This window comes from Rhineura floridana, chromosome 1, assembly GCF_030035675.1.
Source record: "Rhineura floridana isolate rRhiFlo1 chromosome 1, rRhiFlo1.hap2, whole genome shotgun sequence".
In the NCBI taxonomy this organism is placed as follows: domain Eukaryota; kingdom Metazoa; phylum Chordata; class Lepidosauria; order Squamata; family Rhineuridae; genus Rhineura; species Rhineura floridana.
In genome coordinates, this window is record NC_084480.1 from 22,435,137 (window position 1) to 22,459,798 (window position 24,662).

The window sequence follows — 24,662 nt, forward strand, 5'->3', positions numbered from 1 at the left end:
TACATGATAATAAGATGTTTGGATTAAAAAATAAGATAAAAAGTAAAGTTACCTAGCTTCACACTGCTCAGGGATACTCTTTATCATTCCTTTCTGTGTACTGAGGGTACATCCAAATACCAAAAACAGGTTTCATTCAATGATCTGTGGCTGACATTATACTGTGAATGCTTTTTGCTATGTTTTGCACTGGATTATTCAGAACTACCCAGGTTCCAGCTATTGTATACAAACCATTCTTAGTTGATTCACGCTGTAATTACTTTTGCATTCAGTAGCAACAAGCAGGTTGGAAGTGAGATTTGCAGAACCAGTGAATACTCACCTACTATCACCTCTTACGACTTTCCTAACTGCAATAAATTACACACCCACAACATTGTATGTACAAGGGAGAAATATCTAAAAGCTCTAATCACCATAGCTGCAGATAATTTAGGGTGTGTTTTTCAATAGACCCTTTTCACAAAAGCTATTGGGAGGTACATCAAGACTGTGCAACCGCAGCAATCCTTTAAAGCTTGGTGCATGAGCCAAAAGAGGAGAGAGAGGAATGGACTATTATCAGGTGGGTGTGCATTGCTGGATGTGTGGGGTGTAGCCAAACTTAAAAATTTCAATAGCAAAAGCGAAAAGCAAAAACAAAAAACCCTGGACTTTTTAAGTGGAAGTTAACATTGACATTGTAAATTCTCAAAGGGCGCTTCTAAATGTGGACCATTTAGCACTGTTGTTGCTGTTCTGCTCCAAGCTGGGAGGAGAAGAAGAAGAACTCTGCTACCAGACTTCTGCAATCCAATAGCATTCTGGAGCCAGGTAGCACGTCCCTCTTTCCCTAACCCAAAATGTGGGATGATGTTTTTCACTGGGACCTTTGGCTGTGGGGAAAACTGTTAAATGCTCCCTCCCCCACTCAGGGGTGTAGTTGTCCAGGGTCTCGGGGGTTCTTAGACCCCTTACCTTTTTGGGAGCAAGGTCCAGCAGAGTCCCAATGCCTCCAGCATGCTGCGAGCTAATCAGCATGAAAGGCGAGTGTGTTAGCCACCGAGAAGAGTCTTCTAACATGCTGCATTGTCCTTTCCTGCTGATTGGAGCCAATAAGAGTGAAAGGAGACGAGTCAGCCACTGAGAAGACTCTTCTCAGTAGCTAACACACTGTTCTTTGATGCTTATTGGCTCCTAGGGATGTCTGTTGTTGTGGGAGAAGGCATTAACAAGGATCTCATTCTCAACTCAGCAGCAAAAAAGGGGGAGGACTGGCTGTGACTAACATGAAGAGACCCTGCACTTCTGAACTTGCCACCACATCACTGCCACCACAATCATGATCTCCCCCGCCCCCGGCCCCCACTGTGATATAATGTGGGGAAGGGAAGAGAAGAAATAGATACAACAAACTTGGAGGTAATTTTCAGAGGCCCTTCTCTGGGTGCCTGTCCTCTCTAAGGGGAGGTGGACAGCAACTTTCTTGCTGTGCCTTTATTTGGAAGAGGCAGAGAGGCTCATAAATCTTTTCATCACCAGCAAAACTCTTTTCATTCTCCTATGTCTTTTAAATCTTGGATTATTTTGATTTCCAAAACAATCTGCAAGCAGAGGCAAGGGGTCGAGGTGGGGTTACAGCACTGCTGTTTTGTTTTTAATTTCTTGTTGCGATATGATCCTATTGTTTTATCTGAGTTCTGCGAGGAGCAGTGCTCCTGGGAACAGCAATACTGAAGTACATGCTATCTAAAAAGAAACAAAGATTCCTGGCACAGAGATCTCGGCTTCGGGCTCTTATTATAACTCCTCTGGACATTCAGTAGAAAAGCCTCAGCAAGGAAGGGCGGTAGATGAGTGGTGGGCAGGTAGGGGAAGTTCAGTCCCTGACACCTTTAGGAAAGGCTGGGAAAGTCTCCTTCCTAAAACCCTAGGGAGCCACTGCCTATCAGTGTAAACCAGGGATCAGGGATCTGTGGCCCTCCAGGGGCAGGAACACCAGGTGTAGTGGGGCACTGCTGCAGAGCCTTACCCTGGATGGTGCAAGGATGTGGCAAGGTGGCTGGAGTGTAGGGCTGGGCAGACATACCAGCAGAGCCAATCCAGCACTCTCGCTGATACACCAGGGCAGCCCCACCTTGTCGCCACACTCTTCCCAGCTCTGCACACTATTCAGGGAAGTGGCAGTGACACCGCTGTTGCGAGAGGCGCTCTACGATACTGTGCTACCACGCTGGCCGCTCCTGTCCTGACGTGCAGAGGCAAATCCTTGCAGCTTCTTATGGGCCAAAAGAAATGAATTTGCAAAGGTTCAGTGAATAACTGGTGAAGTTCTTTTTCCTGTTCACAGAAGGAAACAAAACATTAAATACAACACAATCTTATGAGTCTCAGCTCCCAAGTACTTAAAAAGATCATTGTCTGTGAGTCCTTTTTTTGGCAAAAATATATATACACTAAAGTTACCAGGTCTCTGGTTTTTGGCTGGAGTCTCTGGTTTTTTGGGGGGGCCTCCGGCTCTCTGGCTAGCACCCCTTAATCTCTGGACTCTCCGCTTCAATTTAAACATTTTTTTTACGTAAAACAGCCGGAACGGCGACTTCCCAGCAAGCCAGACCTTCGAAATTCACCAGTCCTACATGACTACATGGGATGCATGCAATAAGACACAAAACGTCCACAAAAACCACGTTCCGATACCTGTTCCGGGCTATAATACACTTTTACGTAAAACAGCCCGGAACGGTGACTTCCCAATGAGCCAAACCTCCCAAATTCACCAGTCCCACATGACTACATGGGATGCATGCAATAAGACACAAAACTTCCACAAAAGCCATGTTCCATGCAATAATACATCTTTCTGAACAGAGCGCAGAACAACATCTGAACCAGCCAAGTTAATCAAATGCACCAGTCATGCATAACTGTATGAGTCAATGCTCTGGGCCACAAGCTTTCACAGCAACCACTTTCACTTGCATACGCACAAGCAAAGATTTGTGCTATGCACTCCAATTGTTTTCAATGGTATATAGCCAAATATAACTTCAGTTAATTTAACAACAGAGACAAATTTCATTTGATGTCAAATTTAAATTGGTACTACTGAAAATTAAGGGCACACTTCTGTATATTTGTGAATACTTTGATTCTCTTATGTTACTGTAATATATATTAAAGATGACCTTTCATTCCAACGAGCGGTAGTGTTTATTTATAAATTATAGTCATCTACACAAAACATCCTGAATGAAATGCTGATAGTATGCAAATTTAACTGCAAAACAAATTGCTCCAATAAATATTATTACTCAGCCCATTTATTATGTGGTCCATGGAATTACAGGGATACACAACAAGTGTTCATAACTTTGGCACAAACTTGGATGTTGTGATGAAGGACATCTGGCTCATCCCCACCAATGTACACAGTTCTCACTGGGTACTAATGATTGTGTTCTTCCAGTGGAAAATCATTCTGTATCTTGATTCCAAACATGGCATCTCCACCAAGTACACCAACATGCTGCAAACATTTTTAGAGATGCAGTCAGCTTCAGCAATGAATTGGTCAGAGTGGATCATTCATGCACCTCTTGACATACCAGTTCAAAAGGACTCTTCCAACTGTGGGGTGTTTGTCTGTCTGTCTGCACATGTGTTGTGCAGTGGCTCTCCAATCCCCTTCCCAGTAGACAGTGGGATTGCCTGTACGGCAGTGGATTTCTACGGAACTGCTCAGCAAGAATGCATTACTTCCACAACCAAGTGCAACTCAGAGACAGCAGCAGAGAACAAAGAAACAAATAAATCAGAAAGTCATGAACAATTTCAACACTCCTGTCTCAAGAAATGTGCCTAAAGAATCATTGTCTACAATTGCATTCTTATCTTCAGCAGTACAACAGTATTATAATTCATCTTGGTCATTGTGTTTAATGGGTAATCTGTGCAAGAAACCCAAGGAGGACACAATGATTCTCTGCCAGGGAGTCTGTCAGGACTGGTACTATCTGTCCTGCCTTGAGAGAAATCAAGCTCCTCATGGCATATTCAAATGTCCAAAGTGTTGTGACAAATGAAGAATCCATGCCACAGGGAAAAAAGTTTTCCTCTATAACATGATCTTGTCTAATGTTATATCATTATTTTCAGTGTTGATAAATACTGTTCTATACTTGAGATGATCTTGCACGCCTACCTGCACAAAAGAGTACATTTGTGTTCTATTTATTTTGCAAAATGTTTACAAAAATATTGGTTCAGTTGCTGCTATTTATATTATGTTACATTTATATCCTAATGTTGTTTTAGAATATATATATATATATATATATATATATATATATATATATATATATCAGAGCTTGGAAGTAACTAGTTACAAGTAATGAATTACTTGTAATTCATTACTTTTTTTGAGTAACGAGTGGGTAATTCCTTTACATTTTGATTGTAATAGAACTAGGAGTAATTTTACTACTTTTGTGGAGTAATTGTAACGTTTCCAGAATTACTTTTGGGCATTACTTGGGGGGGAGCAGGGGAAGTCTTCTGCTCCTCTGATTTGTGGATGAAAACCATGTGTCTCAAACTGGGCTTCTGTGCAGCATCGCTCTTTCCTCATGCTCTGTGGATGGGTAGCAGGCAACGAGGGAGGAGGCAGAGAGTGAGATGGGGTGGAGTGGAGAAAACAATTATTTAAAAAAATGGATAGTGGTGGTGAAGAATGGAGTGGAGAAGAAAACGATCCAGAGGTCAAGAACATGGATAGAGGAGGAGAAGGAGACAGCAGCAGAATGGAGATAAAGAACTGTGGAGGTGAAAGATGACAATGTGTGTGTGTGTGTGTGTGTGTGTGTGTGTGTGTGTGTGTGTGTGTGTGTGTGTGTGTGTGTGTGTGTGAATACTGTGTTTGCACTTGGCACACAAAGTGGCCTCCACCACCCTCTCTGGCTACTGTGCTGCATTTGCAGTATTATAACTTTTTTGCATCTCAGGGGAAAATGTTTGCTTGAGTGAGTGTCCCTTAGTTGGTGGCAGGGCCGGGCCTGGGAGGTGGTTAAGTGAGAGAGATTATGCTGGCTGGCTGAGGGGGGGGGTTGCACTTGGTTTGACATGCAAAGATCTGAGTAGTGGCCTCTGCCTCCCTCCCCACCTCCCTTACCAGCGGAGAGACCACCATTGCTATCTTATGAATAAAAATAATTATTCTACTACCTCTGTATGTGTTTGTTTATTTTTAATGTTGTTTTAGGCTACTTAGATGTGCAGCAGCCAAGGCCAGCACCTTGTAGGCGTTTTTTTTAAAGTAACTGAAATGTAATTGTAGTGATTACTTTGGAGGAAAAGTAAAGTAATCGGTTACTTTCAGACCAATTGTAATTGTAACAGTAATTACTACTCTTTTGGCCATGTAACTGTAACTGTAATTTATTACTTTTAAAAAGTAATCTTCCAAGCTCTGATATATATACACATATTTGTATACATTGTTTTAGTTCTTGCTATGTGTGTTTATTTTTTACTGGATTCATATTTTTCCAAAGAATATAGCTAATGATGCTATATGTTAAAATATCTTTAGAAGAATGAAAAATCATTACAGTATTTCAGAACTACTCTTTATAGTTATATTTATTTATTTGTGTCATTGTAACCATACATAGAACAGGTGTGCTAAACCTTTTCTGGGTGGAGGAATGGATGCTTGCCCCACCACTTTGTAGACCAGATAATGTCAGAGGGACTGACCTCAACCCTGACATCTGATTGCTTTCTTTTGTGATTTTGTTGATATACACTGGTACAGTGGTGTGGCATTTTTGGCAAAGGAGGTGGTACAATTATTATTATTATTATTGTTGTTGTTGTTGTTGTTGTTATTATTATTCCCCAGTGTTAATAGCAGGTGCAGGGACTAAAGCCCCCATCTCAGGACCCCACTAGGGTTCAGCTGCCCTGCACCTTCAATTTAGTGCTGCAAAGCTCATCGTGCAATTGTTTATTGCATGACTGGTATCTCATCTAGTTTGGCCCTCAGACTGGCAGTGGCTGTCCAAGGTCCTGTTCTCCAGCCTTCTTGCCTGAGAGCCTTTTGACTGGAAAGTTCTTCTGCCTCCACCTCATGCGCTCTGCCCAATGAGTGGGAGTCCCTCCCACAGGTTCCAGACTTTACTAACCTTGATTTTGAAAGTAGTTGTGTCAGAAACTCATTTCACAGAAAGAAAACTGGTGAGGTTTGGCCCAGAACTTGAATACAAGGCAGAGGTGGAGTCTGAGCCCAAGCACACAAGAGCACTTCTTTGAACCCGGTTTTTTCCTGTGATAGCACATCTATTTCACAGAAGGCAAACTCAATTTCTCTCCCCCTTCTGCCAGCCGACTTGCTCCTCCAATCTCTCTTTCTCTCTCTCTCCCCAATTCACCAGCCATCCGCAACCTGGTAGCAGCACCAATAGTGCTGCTTAGTGGACCTACAAACAGCAAGAAAGGGTATTGCTGATCACCCCAGAGGTTCCTGGGTCATCCTGTGTTATCTCCCATTTCCCAACAAAAGGAGAGGCAGCAACATGCGTGGTTGGTGAATTTTGGTAGGTCTGGCTCATTGGGAAGTCGCCGCTCCAGGCTGTTGTACGTAAAAGCGTATTATAGCCCAGAACGGGTATCAGAACGTGGTTTTTGTGGATGTTTTGTGTCTTAATGCATGCATCCCATGTAGTCATGTGGGACTGGTGAATTTCGGAGGTCTGGCTCACTGGGAAGTCGCCCTTCCGGGCTGTTTTACATAAAAGTGTATTATAGCCTGGAACAGGTATCAGAACGTGGTTTTTGTGGATGTTTTGTGTCTTATTGCATGCATCCCATGTAGTCATGTGGGATTGGTGAATTTCAGAGGTCTGGCTCACTGGGAAGTCGCCGTTCCGGGCTGTTTTACATAAAAGTGTATTATAGCCCGGAACGGGTATCGGAACGTGGTTTTTGTGGATGTTTTGTGTCTTATTGCATGAATCCCATGTAGTCATGTGGGACTGGTGAATTTCGGAGGTCTGGCTCACTGGGAAGTCGCCGTTATGGGCTGTTTTACATAAAGAGCGTATTATACCCCAAAACGGGTATCGGAACGTGGTTTCCATGGAAGTTTTGTGTTTTATTGCATGCATACCATGTAGTCATGTGGGACTGGTGAATTTCGGAGGTCTGGCTCGCTGGGAAGTCACCGTTCCGGGCTGTTTCATTCCATTCTGGAGGGCATTTTGGTTGTTAAAGGGTTAATAAAAATCCTATCGGAATGGTTTTTGTTCCTAAATGTTGTTCTCAAGTGTCTCTAACACATTCCAATGTTTTTGGCATCAATTTCTTTTATAAAGGCCCCGTTCCGACCTGTTCCATTCCATTCCGGCTTTTACACCGTCCCTGGCTTAACGTTGTTTTTTCTCTTCTGTCCAAGAGTCAGACCCTGGGCTATGAAATATGAAAGTATTTAATCCAATATCTGCTTTTCTGGGAGTAAAGCAATTCTAATCCCATGTACCTGGAGTAAACCCCATTGAACTCCATTAGGACTTACTTTTGAGTAGACATGGTTAGGATTGTGCTGTAAATTAATGGGACTTTTGAGTAAACATAGCGCAGACTTGTGTTTGTGTTGTAAATCTTTCTCTCCCGCTCCAACCCTATTTTTAAAGAAATTAGGCAGGGTTTATCACAGTTTTTATTATGTAGGAAACTAATACTGATTTTTTTAAAAAATGTTCCTCAATGACCAACTGGTTTGACAATAAACTATTATATGGGGTGTATTTTTACACCTGCATATATATGTGTGTGTGTAGGGTTGGTGATTGGAAACCAAGGCAGCTCACAATAAGAAATAAATCACTTTAAAAACCAATAACCATAAAAAGTATAAACAGTTGCAAAACAGCTTAAAGTGGCATGATTCCAAATTTTGAGTTGGGTGAATGAAGTTTATTTATTTATTTATTTATTTTTATTATTTGATTCATATCCCGCCCTTCCTCCCAGTAGGAGCCCAGGGTGGCAAACAAAAGCACTAAAAACACTGTAAAAATAATAAAAACAGAATTTAAAATATATTAAAACAAAACATCTTTAAAAACATTTTTTAAAGCTTTAAAAACATTTTTTTTAAGGAAAAGGTTTAAAAACATATTAAAAAGCAATTCCAACACAGACTGGGATAAGGTCTCAACTTAAAAGACTTGCTAAAGGAACAAGTTCCTTATCACTTCAGGGTACAGTTTTCCCTGGTCGAGTAAGCCCCATTGAATACATTGGGACTTGCTTCTGAGTAAACAAACATAGGATTGCACTATAAATATCTTTACAGGTTGTATAAATAATAAACATATTTGATAGTCATGCTTATATAAATATTTTCATAGAATCATAGAATAGTAGAGTTGGAAGGGGCCTACAAGGCCATCAAGTCCAACCCCCTGCTCAATGCAGGAATCCAAATCAAAGCATTCCCGAGAGATGGCTGTCCAGCTGCCTCTTGAATGCCCCCAGTGTTGGAGAGCCCACTACCGCTCTAGGTAATTGGTACCATTGTCATATGGCTCTTTCCAGCAGCTGGTATTCAGAAGCATGCTGCCTCCAACAGTTGAGGTAGAACATATCCGTTAGACCTTCTCTAGTGCCATAGAAAGAGCAACTCTTCCCAATTATCTGAGTCAGTCTTCCCACTGCCACCTTCCAGAGATCCTCAGAGCAGTTCAGAGTAGCATGTGGGAATGTGGAGACTAGACAAAATAACCTTGAACAGTTAGGGTACTTTTTTTTTTTTTATGAAATTTCCATTCGCTTTGGAGGTTTGTTTGTCATTTGACTCCCTCCAATGCCAAGGAGTTCCAAAGCAGACTGATGAGCTCTCACAGCCCTTTGTATTGTTATTCTGCCTGAAAAACGGCTACAGTGCTGCCTGTTGTCATAGCAACTGATTGTAGCACTTGTCAATAATGACACTTGCTAAGATTTTGATTAATGAATCAAACTTAGGCCCTCATTCTGCAGTTGACTCTCTCACACACTGAGGCTTTCCTACTTCGAATTCTGTCCCAGGAAAGGGTTCCGAAGGGAACAGGGAACAACTGGAAGGGACAAGCAGTAAGTGGAAAGCCTTATTCATGTATATTTTAGCATATCTGGTAGTGATGTTTGGGGTACTACGGCGAAGCCTGCCTCAGAGCAGAGGGCTGGATTAGCACTGCAATCCTGTATACAGCTACATAAAGTTTTTTTTTAAAAGAAAATGTACAATAGGTCTATGTATAGGGTGCAAGCTCAATGATGCATTTGGAATTGTATGTGGAACAATATTCAGTTCAGCTGTGTCCAGTAGTGTAGTGGCAAATTCCGAAGTCCAGGATCCCTTCATGAAAGTCACACCACACCACACCCCATCACAACCACACACACACACCCTTTCCACTTTCCCTTGGCACCCTTGCTCTCCGTGTCGTCTCCAAGTCCACACTCCACTAAAACAGACGTCCCTAGGAGCCAATCATCATGAAAGGGGAGGCTGCATGTTAGCTACTGAGAAGAGTCTTCTCAGTGGCTGACTCACCTCTTTGACTATGATTGGCTCCAATTCTTCTGTGGCCAACACACTCTCCCCTTTCATGCTGATTGGCCCATAGACAGGGACCTGGCTGGGACCCTTCTCCCCCCAAAATAAGAGGTCTAGCACTCACCGCAACCATGTAGTAGAAAGTGTTTGAGTAAGAATAGACTATAGCCCTCAAGAGGTCAATGGATCCCAGTTCCCATCACCCCCCCCAGCCAAAATGGCCAATCAGGGCTGATGGGAGCTGGAATTCAACAAATCTGGAGGGCTACAGATTCCACACCCCTAAGGATGGTGAGGATTTCCATTCAGTTCGTATTTCAAGCAGAATGTATAAAACTGGCACTTTCTGAAACAAAAAGAGAACTGACATGCAGCCATCCTTCAAAATTCACGTTTCTCCGAATTTTTGCAGTGCAGTTCTCCCACCAAACAATGGTTATAGCAATGCCCACATTAGGGGAAAGTGTGCGTAAAAATGAACATACGAGTGACAATAACATGCAAAAATTCATTACATGACAAAAAATGGTTTACAAAAATGCGTACATCAGTCAAAACTGACTACGAAACTGTGTTTATGAGGAGAAATTTGCACTAAAATGCTGGAGAATTTTGATGAGGAGTTAAAAAAAAAATTCACAAATTGTTGCAGAAATGTAGAAGACTGCTTTTAAGACCAGAAAGATGAGAAACGGAGATCCTTCCTTCCCTACCCCTGGCTTAGAGTAATTTCAGTTAGAAATCTTGAGCAGACTTATATTTAGTAGTTCTATGGAGCTTTTAGTAGTCTATATACCTATGAAGGGGCCCAGTCCCAATAAAATGACTATTTGGGCTGTAACCCATGTGAGGCAAATAGATCTTGTACCGTATTGGTGTAGGAGCTGACTCTCTATCCTTGTCTGAAACACGGTCAGAAAGTATGTCACTCTGCAATTTCTTAGCTCTGTGACACATGCAGCTTTATCGGTGCTACTGATAATGGAAGAATGATTACTCACATGCTGAAGCTTTTCCTTGCCTGACACACTGAGACACCAAGATGGTGATGGTGCTAACAACACTATCTGCCTGCTAGAGCGGATCAATTAGTCTACCTCTGGTCAATGTCAACTTTGCATATACTCATAATGTCTGCTCCATCACGTTTCTGCATTAATCTGTGAATTTTTAAAATCCACATGATTGAGTTGATTTTACTAACTTTATTTCAGTGGGTGTACTCTAAACATGACTATGTCTGGATCCAACCCATAGAAAACTACCATGTCAAGGAACAGACGAGGCCTATAGATCTTTAAATCTAGTTCTCTGGGTGCAGAACCCTGTATATATAGCATTTAACCATGACAAGCCTCACTTGCAATCTGAAGAGGGATATACAGGTTCATCACATAATCCACTTGTTGAGGCGTAGATTGCAGATGCTCTGTTTTAAATATCTGAGTAACAAGGATTATGATCCAGTTAAAGCAAAGCTCCTTTAAATCCAATGGATTTCAAAAGGAAGGTTTAAATATATAAGTTTGCAATCCTAAATACAGCTAGGGAACAAACCCCGTAAGGCATTGGTTCCCAAACCTTTTCCCCCCATGGTCCACTTGAACTTTGCTGAGGGTCTCCCTGTTGTAGCAATTGCAATGCACTGTGCTAGATGCCTTATGATTTTTAATTGTATCTATTGCTGCTTTTATTTCTTTTATTGTATTACAGTGAACTCCATACAATTCTATGGAATTAATATTGTACGTATTCTTCACAGACACACCATGGACCACCTGAATGAAGTTCACAGATCACTTCTGAGTAGGGAATGGAAGGAACTGTCTAAAAGTCTTAAATTCAGTTCTCAACATATTTCTGCAGCAATTTGCCAATTTATTTTTTTAAAAATCCTCATTAAAATTCTTCAGGATTTTAGTGTGCAACCAATTTCTCCTAATATAATGCATTTTGTATATTATTTTCAGTAACATATTCATGCTTATGCACAGTTTTACCTAACTCATGATTTTATGTAAACATTGGTTGGTTGGAGAACTGCATTGCAAAATTCAGACAAGTGGAAACTTCAAAGGATGACTATTTTGTTTCTCAGATTGTTTTGGAAAGTGAAATTTTCTGTGCACATTCAAGGCAACTTGCTACATTACAAGTATGAGCCCTAGTCCTAGACCCTTGCCTGTTTCCAAGAGGGTGAAGAACGAGCAAGGACTCCTAAACTTTATATTAATATAATGTATGCATTCATGACATTTATATCCTTCCCCGCTTCCAAGGAGCTCAAGGTGGCATGCGTGGTTCCCATCTCCTCCCCATTTTATCCTCACAACAACCTTGTGAGGTAGGTTAGTCTGAGAAATAGTGACTGTTACAAGATCTCCCAGTGACCTTCATAGCAGAGTGGGGATTTCAACCCAGGTCTCTCACAATCCTCATCTTTCTCTCAAATCACTACATCACACTGTCTCACAATTGACAATGATTACTAATTCTATTTCATGAATCAATGTTCAAATTTCTTTAATGTATTTTGTATATTATATTTTCTATTTATTTTAGTACGTATGAAGATCCTCCATGGTGCAGAGTGGTAAGCGGCGGTAATACAGTCGAAGTTCTGCTCACGGCCGGAGTTCGATTCCAACGGAAGGAGGAAGTCGAATCTCCGGTAAAAGGGGTCGAGGTTCACTCTGCCTTCCATCCATCCGTGGTCAGTAAAATACGGCATATGCTGGGGGGTAAAGAAAGGCCGGGGAAGGAACTGGCAATCCCACCCCATATATACGGTCTGCCTAGTAAACGTCGCAAGACGTCACCCTAAGAGTCGGAAACGACTCACACTATAAGTGCGGGACACCTTTACCTTTATAGTAGGTATGAATGAATGCATTTATAACAGTTTTTTAAATGGAAGTATGCCAGCACTGGGATGGGATCCCATAGAAACAGATTGCACATACTGCTTACTTGCTATCTCATGAAGATGAGCTATTATTTCTCTTTTAAAGTGCCGCAACTTGCAGTGAGGCAGACAGCAGTTATTTCACAGAACTGAAGACCGTACAAAATAGAGTCGGTTCCCCATGGGGTACATCTCTAATTGTAAGTTCGCCAAAACTTAAAACCCGTTTGGGACAAAAGAGGTGAGAGTGTACTGCATGGGTAACAAAAATTGCCTCTGTGGGATGACCACTTTCAACTCCCTTAATACTACTGTCTGTCTCCAGACTTGTTTGGCATATATTCAGTAGTATGATATAATCACTGCTTTCAAGGGCTTTTAAAGCAGGGATGGGGAACTTTTTTGGCTTTGCAGGGCAGATCTTTATCAGATCCTAGCCTCACAGGCTAAATTTGATGGGTGGGTGGGGCTGTCTACCTGTCAATCACCAGGCGTCACAATGATGCTAGGTGAATGGGTGCTTTGAAATCTCAAAGTCAAGCCTTCAAGCACCACACAGGGCTTGCAAAGACCCCACATGGAGCTTTAAAGCGCCCGAGCCTTCAGCTTTCTGCAGTCATCAGCTGCACAAATGAGTTCCAGCTTACTTGTGCAGCTATGGGCGGTAGAGTCGAAGCCTGCTTTCCCTTGCAATGCACAATTGGGAATGCCCTTTAAGGCTCCATTTGGATCACAGATGACATCAGGTATGGGGCAAGTGGGTGTAGTTTGGGAAAAACAGCCTCACAGGCCAAATATGAACCCATGGTGGGCCAAGTTTGGCCCTTGGGCTAGAAGTTTTCCACTCCTAGACTTTAAAGTTTCCTATTAACAGAAGCCAGGCCTTCAAGAGAAAGAAACTGCAAAACATTTGAAAACAAATGAGGCTGCTGAATTGATTTTCATTGGGGCAGAGTGGTGGGGGGAGAACTAGAAATGGTTGGTACCCTCCTCAGCATCAGGGGTATTATTGACATACTCACAATGCTAAATCTTGTTTCAGTTGGAATTTAATTGGGGAAAAATGTATGGAGTATAATAAGGATTATTGTTAGTGTGCAAATAATTAGGAAACAAACCCATTATTCTAGTACAGTGGTATTGACCTGAAAACTGTCAGTGGGTGAGTGAAATATGGGAGATATCTTAATAAGGCTGCAGGTATAATGAAATGACTTCCTCCTGCAGATCAGTGTGCTTTGAAATGCAATGAAAGAACATGACGTCAGATTCCTAACACCCACATATTCTAACAGCTGCACACACACAAACACCAAGCCCTGTCTTGCAGGAAATCCCCACCCCTTTCTGCAAGATCCAAATGGAACTCCCATCATGTTTAGAGGTAATATGCCACAGAGTACAATTTGTTGAGGGTGGGGAACACTTAGGGAAAGCATTTCTTCTGTAATATGTCTCACAAATACAGTAGTCGCCCTCAATCCTGCCTAGCCAAAGCATCCTTTACCACTGAAGTCACACACCCACACTCATGCGCAACAACTCCTATACCCATCTCTTTGTCTCTCTCTCACACACACTTTTCCATACCAGCTACAGATCCGACAGAGAGCATTATCTAGGACCATGCAGGTCTCCTGACCTGAATTAGGGGTAAGGTTAGAGGGTAGTGGGTCACAAATAAAGGCACTGTGAGTTCCATGCAGTCCCCTGGGTCATCTGGTGAATACAACTGTATTGTTTTTTAAAAGCTATCATATCATATCCATAACTTTCAATATTGAAAACCAGTGCAGAAAAACCCCTCCCCTAAGGCCAGGTCCACAGGTGAATCCCTCATAAACTTGTTGCATCTGCCATCTGTTACGCAGTCTGAGAAGCCAACTTTCAGAAACATCTAGAAAAATGCACTGGATATAATTCTCCATTTGAGTAAAAAGATGCAAGTGGAGAAGACTCTGGCATGTATGCCTTTCACCTCATGTGGGTTGAAAACATCCTACATTTACTTATATACAATACTTATTTAGCAGCTGAATTACACTGAAGAAATCTACTAGATGCAAATTCCCCAAAGGCCTAAGTGCTGCACAGCCTCCAGAAACAAGAGGTTGTGCAAATAACCTTCAGCCCATTTATGCAATCTACACATATATGGCTAAGCTTATTTGGGGCACTGATCTTTTCAAACATTTGAGTGTCCTAATCCATCCACTCTTCCGCTTTCTTTGTGGCAGTTATAACTACTTGCACAATGCTGAATGCTCAGAGGGAGCCACGTTGCTGGAGTGTTTAGTTCCAGAAGATACAGTCTATATTTCTAGAGAGGTCCTATTGCAAAGATGAGGATGACAAATATTTATTTTGGAAGAAAACAAGTTCCTATGTTTTCTTGGTAGTCTGTGCACTGTTGACCACAGTTTTCTTTACAGTACTTGAGCTTGGCTGGGTCTTGATTTTTGAGACTGCTGCCTTCCTCTGTTTCTGATAGATGGGTTGAAGGGGTTTCAGTCCCAGCATCTCACAGTATTTATTACACTGGTGGAGGGCCTTAAATTGGTCAATAGATGAGATGGAGCAGTTGCCTTTGAAACCTTTGTACCTGCAGAAGAACAAAAAATACAGGACTGAAACCTTTTGTTTTCTAACACACACAATGTACATTTTATTTGTGGAAAAACACACACTGCTAAATAGATCCCCCACCCCACCCAAATAACTTGTGGATTAACTGCAGGAAATCTGAATGTCACAGAGAAACTGACCAGCTTAAGATCTAGGCTCAGAAAAATGTCATGGCGTGTAATAAAGGAGATTACAGTTGGCATCATTCTCTATAGCAGGGGTGGCTAACCTTTTTGGGGGGCAACGGCTAATGTCAGCGGGGCAGCGAATCCACTAAAACCCAGAGTGGATTCTGACATCGGAGCCTCAAGAATCCACTGCCAAGAGCCACACTGACCCATGGTCAACCGTACAGGGACTGCATGTCAAAGTGGATGTGGCTGAAGTAAATATTATTATTTTTTGAATTTTGGGAAGGGTCTTGAGAAGTATCACAAAAAACATGTTGGGGGGGTTGCATGTGGCCTGTAGGCCTTGGGTTTGTGTCCCCTGCTGTATAGGATATGTGTGCCACATAAGAAAATTATGGCAATCATATTAACAGAAATGTCAAGCGGGTAACCAGTGGCAGTATTACTAACCATTTTTTTCCATGTTATCTACATCTGTGGTTCAGGCTGATGTGATTTAAAAAAAAACTAGTTACAGAATAAGGAACTTCCTTGCAGAGGAGAGATGAGGTGCATTGATCAAATTAAAATGGCTGGTAAAAGATGTAAATTAAATTAGAAGGTTTTTTTTAAAAAAAAAATCCTGCGTTTCTATTCAATAGTTGCAAAAGTTTGCTGTTGATCAAACGATACTTCAAAGGGGTTAGAAACTGGGGGGGCAGAATATTGCCGAATGAAAAACACTTTAAAACTCCAACTGAAATCAGTGGGAGAGATTTAAACATGATCTTAATCTTTCCATTGAAATTCACAGGTTAAATGTGCTTACATTGCTTTGTCCTTGGTTTTTGAAATAAAGAAAAGAAGAGAAAGAATCTCAGGATTCCCCTCCCCCATACTTGTGCAAGATTGCACAGATAGCATAAGGGATTGTTGCTCACATAACCATAGAAAATAATCTGCCTTTCATTTAAAGAAGCACATATTTATTTATACTTATTAGCATTCATCCTTCACTTTAAATAACTAACTCCACAAGCATTTTTTTCAACAGCTATGAAATTACTCCAGGGTTTGGGATGTGAAAATATATTGGTGATGTCCCCAGTTCAAACTGAATCAGTGCTGAAAACCCGCAGTATCGCCGCCCCTCCATTTCCAGAGCTGACCCCAGGACAGAAAAATCTACATTTGTTGGAGATGAGACAAACCACTCTGCTATTCTTAATATGTCATGATTGTCTTCACCCTTAGTATCTCCTCCCTGCCCCCCCATACCTTTTTTTTGTGTGAAATACATTCACCATTTCCCCACAAATCAGCAGAAGCAGTACAAGAATATGAGGGGATCTGTACAAAAGACTATCCATTATCAGGAGTGAAGGTGCCATAGAACCATTACAAATTCTGTATGGTGTTAACAACTGCAAGGAATTCTCATCTCTATTCAACCTGCCTGCCTGCCTGCCTGCCTTGTTTTAATAAAAAATGCTGACAGCTTTTTTCCTAAAGACAAGTCTTATTTCCTTATGTAAGATAGGCCTGTCATTTTGAACAGTCTTTACTAAATGCAGTTCTCCCCAGGAGATGTCAGTGACATGGCATCTGAAAACACACATGTGTGCCCACGCATCCCCCACCCTCAGCCCCAATGATGATAACCAATCTTTTAAACTTGAAGTTTTAAAAGCAGTTTAATTATGGATTTATTCCACTCTCTTTGTGCTGAAAGGAGACAAACTGGAAAGGCTGCTATATCAAATGCAGCCAGTAACCCTGAATGATGAAAGGCCTCTTAGAAACATCCAATATGCCAGACCATGATGGAACATGTAATTCCACCTGGAATTGAAAGCAGCTCTTTGATGGATCACACAGAGCTTCATGTTTTTCAAACATACCTTTGATGCAATACATTTTGTAGGCTCTGCTGCTTTCTTCCACTCCCACACACTTTTGTGATTATATAGTGATAACGTTCATGCTGCTGTTGCTGATGCTGATGCTGATTGCAAACCTAGACCGTTTTGTGATGTTTCCAAACGGCACAGCCACAATCCTCAAAATGGGTATTGTAGAGATGGAAAGAGGCCAGGAAAGGGCAACCAAAATTATCAAGGAGCTTGAGCAACTCCTCTGTGAAAAATGGTTCCAGAGTTTGGGCATTTTAGCTTAGAGAAAGGGTGAGTGATAGGCGATATGATAGATGTGTATGAAATTATGCATGGTGTGGAGAAAGTGGATAGACAGATGTTCTCGTCTCTCTCACAATACTAGAACCCATCCAATGAATAATTATTCATCCGATGAATAATTGTATAATAATACTAGAGTCATCCAATGAATCTGAATGTTGGGAGATTCAGGACAGACCAAAGAAAGTATTTCTTCAAGCAACGCATAGTTAAACTATGGAATTTTCTCCCACAAGATCATAGAATAGCAGAGTTGGAAGGGGCCTATAAGGCCATTGAGGCTCAATGCAGGAATCCAAATCAAAGCATTCCCAACAGATGGCTGTCCAGCTGCCTCTTGAAGGCCTCCAGTGTCGGACAGCCCATTACCGCTCTAGGTAATTGGTTCCATTGTCGTATGGCTCTAACACTTAAGAGGTTTTTTCTGGTGTCCAGTCGAAATCTAGCTTCCTGCAACTTGAGCCCATTATTCCATGTCCTGCACTCTGGGACAATCGAGAAGAGATCCCGGCCCTCCTCTATGTGACAACCTTTCACGTACTGGAAGAGTGCTATCATATCTCCCCTCAGTCTTCTCGTCTCCAGGCTAAACATGCCCAGTTCTTTCAGTCTCTCCTCACAGGACTTTGTTTCCAGTCCCCTGATCATCCTTGTTGCCCTCCTCTGAACCTGTTCCAGTTTGTCTGCATCCTTCTTGAAGTGCGGAGACCAGAACTGGACACAGTATTCAAGATGAGGCCTAACCAGTGCTGAATAGAGGGGAACTAGTACTTCACGCAATTTGGAAACTATACGTCTGTTAATGCAGCCTAATATAGCATTTGCCTTTTTTGCAGCCACATCACACTGTTGGCTCATATTCAGCTTGTGATCAACAACAATTCCAAGATCCTTCTCACATGTCATATTGCTGAGCCAAGTATCCCCCATCTCATAACTGTGCATTTGGTTTCTTTTTCCTAAGTGTAGAACTTTGCATTTATCCCTGTTGAATTTCATTCTGTTGTTTTCAGCCCAATGCTCCTGCCTATCAAGGTCCCTTTGAATTTTGTTTCTGTCTTCCACGGTATGAGCTATGCTCCCCAACTTTGTATCATCTGCAAATTTGATAAGCATTTGTGATGGCTACCAACTTGGATGGCTTTAAAAGGGGATTACACAAATTCATAGAGGATAAGGCGATCAGTCATTCATCATGATGGTTGTGTATTATGTCCAGTATTGGAGGCAGCGTATGCCTCTTAGGGACAGAGGAGGAATCTGCAGAACTCAGACTCAGACCTGTGCAGATCATGACCAGAATCAGGTCACACAATTCAACTTCAGCCCACTTTAGAATCTGCAATCCTGCAGGTTCCATTATGGGGCAATCCAAGGGCTCCAGTACTGCTCTGTTCATTTTGAAAGTGGTTTCTCCCCCCCCCCTTTAAAAAGCTCCAGAAATCATCCAGCTGCTCACAGCTGATGTGGCTGGTATGAAGGTCTTCTTGCCATTGCATGCTTTGAATAGAATAAAACAAGTCCCCCTAGGAGGGATGGAACTTAATACTGTTCCATCCCTCTGAGAGGGAATTGTACAGGAAATAAACATGGCTTGCTACTAAATGTTTACATAGGGACAGCCATGTTTTGTCCCTTATAATAAATAATAGAAATATGATTTTTAAAAAAATAAACCCAAGTTTTTGCTAACGAGTTTGCTCAAACTGTTGCCAAGAGACCATTTCTCCTGACCCACTCTTCTCAGATGCAATGCTTGTTGTCCCCTCTTCTGCATGACTATTAAAAGTACTGGAGCCTTGCTTATGGTCACTCCATTTCTATCACTAATCAGTAGCCAGAACTTGACCCAACCCAAGCATGCACTTCCTCACATTCATATACATTTATAGCCCCAACTCCTATGACATCACAGCATGGAAGCCACGTGGTATCTTCCCACATGATGAAGCCAATCCCAGACCACGTGGGAGGAACCTCTTGCTGGTGTTAAACTAGTTTCCCAAAGGGGCAACATGGGTATAAAGAGAAGCTGCACAGATGGTTGCCCCATGTATCCCAGACTTCTGCCACTGACTTTCAGAGCAAGCCCTACCATTGAGAAACGGTTGTAGAGTTTGGGGCTTTTTAGAAATAATTGGGTGTTAGAACAAATTAAACCAGAACTGTCACTAGAAGCTAAAATGATGAAACTGAGGCTATCATACTTTAGACACATAATGAGAAGACACGATTCACCAGAAAAGACAATAATGCTGGGAAAAACAGAAGGGAGTAGAAAAAGAGGAAGTCCAAACAAGAGATGGATTGATTCCATAAAGGAAGCCACAGACCTGAACTTGCAAGATCTGAACAGGGTGGTTCACGACAGATGCTCTTGGAGGTTGCTGATTCATAGGGTCACCATAAGTCATAATTGACTTGAAGGCATATAACAACAACAGTTTAGAGAAAAGGCGAGTAAGAAGTGACATGATAGACTTGTATAAAATTATGCATGGAGAAAGTGGATAGAGAAAGGTTTTTCTCCCTCACTCATAACACTAGAAGTTGTGGACACCCAATGGAGCTGAATATTGGAGGATTCAGGACAGACAAAAGAAGAGTCGTTCTTCACACAGCACATAGTTAAACTACGGAATTTGCTCCCACAAGAGGCAGTGATGGCCACCAACTTGGAGGGCTTTAAAAGAGGATTAGACAAATTCATAGAGGACAAGGCTATCAGTGGCTAGTAGCCACGATGGCTATGCTCTGCCTCCACAGTCAAAGGCAGTATGTTTCAGAATACCAGTTGCTGGAAACCACAGGAGGGGAGAGTGCTCTTGTGCTCATGTCCTGGACGAAAGCTACCATGAGGCATCTGGTTGGCCACTGTGAGGACAGGATGCGGGCCTAGATGGGCCACTGACCTCATCCAGCAGGTTGTAATGTTCTTATTAGGAGGAGTGAGGCAGCTACCATAGATGGCAGATGCTGGGAGGCAGGAAGTGGTGCGAGATGTCGGAGGACAGGGTTGCGTGTGCACCCCTAAGCTAGCCTCAAATGCAGAAGAAAATGTTGGCCTGTTGCCAGAGTTGAAGAAAAAATCAGTTGCCGGTCCAATGAACGTGGTGTGGTGGAGGCAGTCTTGTCCTTTGTCTCAGGCAGAAAAACGTCCTGAGCTGGGCCCTATTGACTTTGTGTCATGAGATGGAGCCATTCTGTAATTGCTCTCACAATGTGACTGCAATGTGAGGAGAAGGGAGGCTTTTAAAGCCTTATCTGAAACTAACAGATCCACGTATTGATTTAGTCGCCAAGCCATTGTGATCATCTTAAAAAGTGGTGGCAAGCGTGTGCCTTTTGTTTTTGTTTCTCACAAAGAAAATGTTATTCAGTTCCGGTCTCCTTTCACGCTAGGCCAGTTGTAGTTTAGCACTTTGCAAAGCTGTCCATTGGCCCTGCTCTACCTTTCTGTTTAGGCCTTCCAGAGCAGGCTTGATTAAATATTTGATCAACAAAGGTTAATTTCCTGGCTTTGATTCTCACTTTCTCCAGAGGACTGACTATGACTTAAAAAAGAAGTAAAGTGTGCCCTCTACTGTGTGAAAGTATATTGCAGCCCTTTCTGTAAAGCTAGCTGTTGATGTTTTCCTGTTGTGTAGAGTAACGGACACTTTTTTCATTCTACTGTGAAAGCTAAAGGTAGGTTATAAGAGAAATATAAAAGCTCCAGACATTCACATAAGCGATACCAATTCCCAGAGGAACCAAGGGAGGCAACCATAGTGAAAGGATTAAAAGAGCAATCTTATACTCAAATTATGCTTTGGGCGGGGGGACAGATGCTGCTACCATATGGTCAGCAGGGCCGACCCAGGAAATGTCGCTGCCTGAGGCGAAGGACAAGATAGTGTCTCCTTTTCATTCCATGCGCAGAATCCAACTGGGCTTGCAGCTGAATCTTATGTCAACGCAAGCATTCTCCACCCCAGCTAGTTTAGGGGGCCAGGACATATGCAGGCAGCCCTCCAACAGAGGGAGGGCGCTTAGAAGCAACAGCTTGGGGGCAACCACTGCTGCCTTCCAGCATCTGGTGCTTGAGACAGTCATCTCGCTCTGCCTAACGGTAGGGCTAGGGTTGCCAGATTCAGGGCCTGAGACTAATCCTGTATCTTTAGGAGAAGAGAAAGTCAGGCAAGTGCAGGTGTTCTTGCAACCCTGTAATGAGAAAAACCACAAGGTAGAATTCTTTCTTCCCCCTGCACAACTTTTAAAGATACAGAAGACCTCATGGAGGCCGGGCCTGGCAACCAAGAGGTCTTCTGTATCTTTAAAAGTTGTGCAGGGGGAAGGGAGAATTCCACCTTGTGGTTTTTCCCATTACAGAGTTGCAAGAACACCTGCACTTGGCTGACTTTCTCTTCTCCTAAAGACACAGGATCAGTCTCAGGCTCTGAACCTGGCAACCCTAGGTAGGGCCAGCCCTGGCCAGTGGAATGGCCGCCATATCTCATATATGCTCAACCCAGGAGATGAGAGGAAAACCCACAACATAGAAAATGTGTTAAAAACAACAAAACTTCCATAATGACCGTGGAAACATTGATAGTCCCCACCAGTTCTGTGGAGGTTTGACAGGCACAGACTAACTGTACTTTCTGGACACAACTGAAGACATTTTTCATTTTCCAGCTAGATGAAAAGGTCCCTGCCTTAGCTGTTCATTTTGTCTTGGTTTTGAACGGGTGGTTTTTGGTACTGTTTTAAATTATTATTATTATTATTATTATTATTATTAGATTTATATCCCACCCTTCCTCCCAGCAGGAGCCCATAATTAAATAAAATAAACAAATAGAAATATACTTTTAGTTGTTTTATGGTATGGGTGTAAATTGCATGAAACATATGTAAAAGGCTATTCATTAATTAAACAACCACAATCAACTCTGCTGGCAACGATCCCCTCATGCTGCCCGCACAAGGAGGGAGCAAATAAGCTCAAGATGATGGGGGCAGACCCCAGCACATATCCACACACACATAGGGATAAGGTCTGAGGCCCAACCTCAGCTCAGAGTGGAACAGTTTGTATTTCTGGGATTGTGCCATAAACACACCGCATAATTGGGCTGTGAACCAACAGCATTCTTTCCTAGTCAGGTTCTGTCTTCCCAGAATTCTCTTCACTATCTTACGAAAAGATTAATGGGATTTGGCCACTGGAGGAAATACTGTGCAGAATATTAACCAGCATGATCTTCTGCGACACATATTGCATGCTCATTAAAAAGATATAACACCAGGAGGAAGAAAACAAATGGTCATGAATTATGCAAATAGTGTTGCCTCAGTGGCTTTTTGTAAGCCAGCGACTTACAGTAAGACATTAGAGCATCTTTTTTCCTCACTCAGATATACCAAGGTACAAAGTAAATATTATCATTAGGTTCATAGTGGTTTAGGCTACTGGCTAATTAGGTAGTGGCTACGAGGTTTATAAATATTCAATATCAAAAATATAGATTGCAACAGCAAATTAAGGTTTTAGAGAACTTTTAATGTTGCATACTGATTTGTATTTCTTTGTATATGTACTAATTAATTTTTTTAAATGTGTATCCTTCCCAATTTTCATAAGAAAGTCAAGATGGCTAACAAATTGAAATATCACAACAGTATTAAAATATATCGCAATCCCCAATTTGAACACCATCATACAGTCTGAATATTAACATTAAAAAACACCAAACCTCAATGATCACCGAAATGAAAACATAAGAATCAACTAGAAGAAGAAAAGAATCACAAAAATCACCTTTTTAAGCAGATCCGTCTTTACCAGCAGCCTAAAATAGTAGGAGCCAGACACACCTGTGTAATCGTTTAGGTGACTAGTAAAGATGTGGCTGTTTAAAAAGGCCTTTGGGTGATTATTAACAGCCAGCACATGCTTCATACGGTAAACAAAGGGTGCAAAGACTGTGATAATTGGAACCCAGCACAACAGCAACTCAAATAGTGCTCAAATGCTAGGAGCCAACCAGAACATAAGAAATGCCGTGATGGATCAGCCAATGGCTCCTCTGGTCCAACATCCTGCTCTCACAGTAACCAACCAGATGCCTGTGGGAAGAACAATAACCATCACTCCTGTGACGTTATCATTTTTTCAAAATCCTTGGTTGTAGAGATGTGTTACAGATGGCAGATTCTTTTTTCCAAAAAGCGGGCCGGGTGGAGGAGAGAGAGATTGACTCCTGAACAGTCTTCAAGCAAGTCCGGCTCTCAACTAATAGTATGAGAGGGTAGAATAGTGGTAGTAGGTACTGAAATGCTATGCAGGGCAAAGCTGTGTATGCCATTTGCTTAGTGGAAAAGCTGCCTGCTCATTTATGCATCAGTAAAGCAGAAGAATAGGGTTGGCTTTACTGGATGGACTGCATCCTTCAAGGCAGCTTTTAAGCATTTGGGCCGGGGATAGCTTAGTGGCAGTACCTCTCATCAGGGAGAGGTAACACTGGTGTCATAAGGGACCTCTTTACTCAGGCCTTTGGTTGTGTGGGTGGCTTCTGTTCTCCACTGCTGTGCACTGAAGTTCTGTGCTACTGTTGCTACTCTGATACAGCTTGTTTTTGTGGTTTTTATTTTATGATTTTAATTTGACATTGTTCTTATTTTAGTTGTTGTATTTTTGCACGCAAAGAAGTTTAGCTAATGCAGAATCAGAACACAAGGATAGACATAGGGATGGGGTAGAATTTCTATTCAGTTCACATTTCAAGGCAAATCTATCAAATTCGTACTTTCCAAAACAATATGAGAACTAAAACACAGCCACCCTCTGAAATTCAAATGTATCCAAATTTTGCAATGCAATTCTCCAACCTACCAATGTTTACCAAAATGCATATGTTAGGGGAAAGTGTGTATAAAAATATATGAGTGAAAATAACATACACAAATGCATTATGTGATGAGAGATGGCTTGCAAAAATGTGTACATTTACTCAAAACTGACTACAAAACTGTTTGTTAGGAGAAATTCACATTAAAATACTGAAGAATTTTGTTTATTCGTTTATTTTTTAAGTTTATATCCCGCCCTTCCTCAGAAGGAGCCTAGAGGATTTTCTTTTTTTTTAAAAAAATTGCAAATTGCTGCAGAAATGTGGAGAACTGGATTTAAGACTGGAACAATGAGAAACTGAGAGAACTGAAACTGAGACAGACCACAGGTGAAAGAGGGCCGTACCTAC

The 24,662-nt window shown here is 41.9% G+C and overlaps 1 protein-coding gene and 1 long non-coding RNA gene across 3 annotated transcripts in view; one reads left to right on the forward strand and one right to left on the reverse strand.

Moving 5' to 3' along the window:
• Positions 1-16,682, forward strand: part of LOC133379689 (uncharacterized) — a 36,670-nt gene extending 19,988 nt beyond the window's left edge. The window contains exons 5-6 of the long non-coding RNA XR_009761241.1: positions 12,146-12,296; positions 16,278-16,682. This is a non-coding gene — a long non-coding RNA (uncharacterized LOC133379689). The remainder of the gene's footprint in view (positions 1-12,145; positions 12,297-16,277) is intronic.
• Positions 12,090-24,662, reverse strand: part of ALPK2 (alpha kinase 2) — a 77,995-nt gene continuing 65,422 nt past the window's right edge. For both annotated transcript variants that reach the window (XM_061615418.1, XM_061615428.1), the window contains one exon: positions 12,090-15,090. In XM_061615418.1, the coding sequence (XP_061471402.1) occupies positions 14,871-15,090 (220 nt within the window). In that variant the 3' untranslated portion in view covers positions 12,090-14,870. The remainder of the gene's footprint in view (positions 15,091-24,662) is intronic.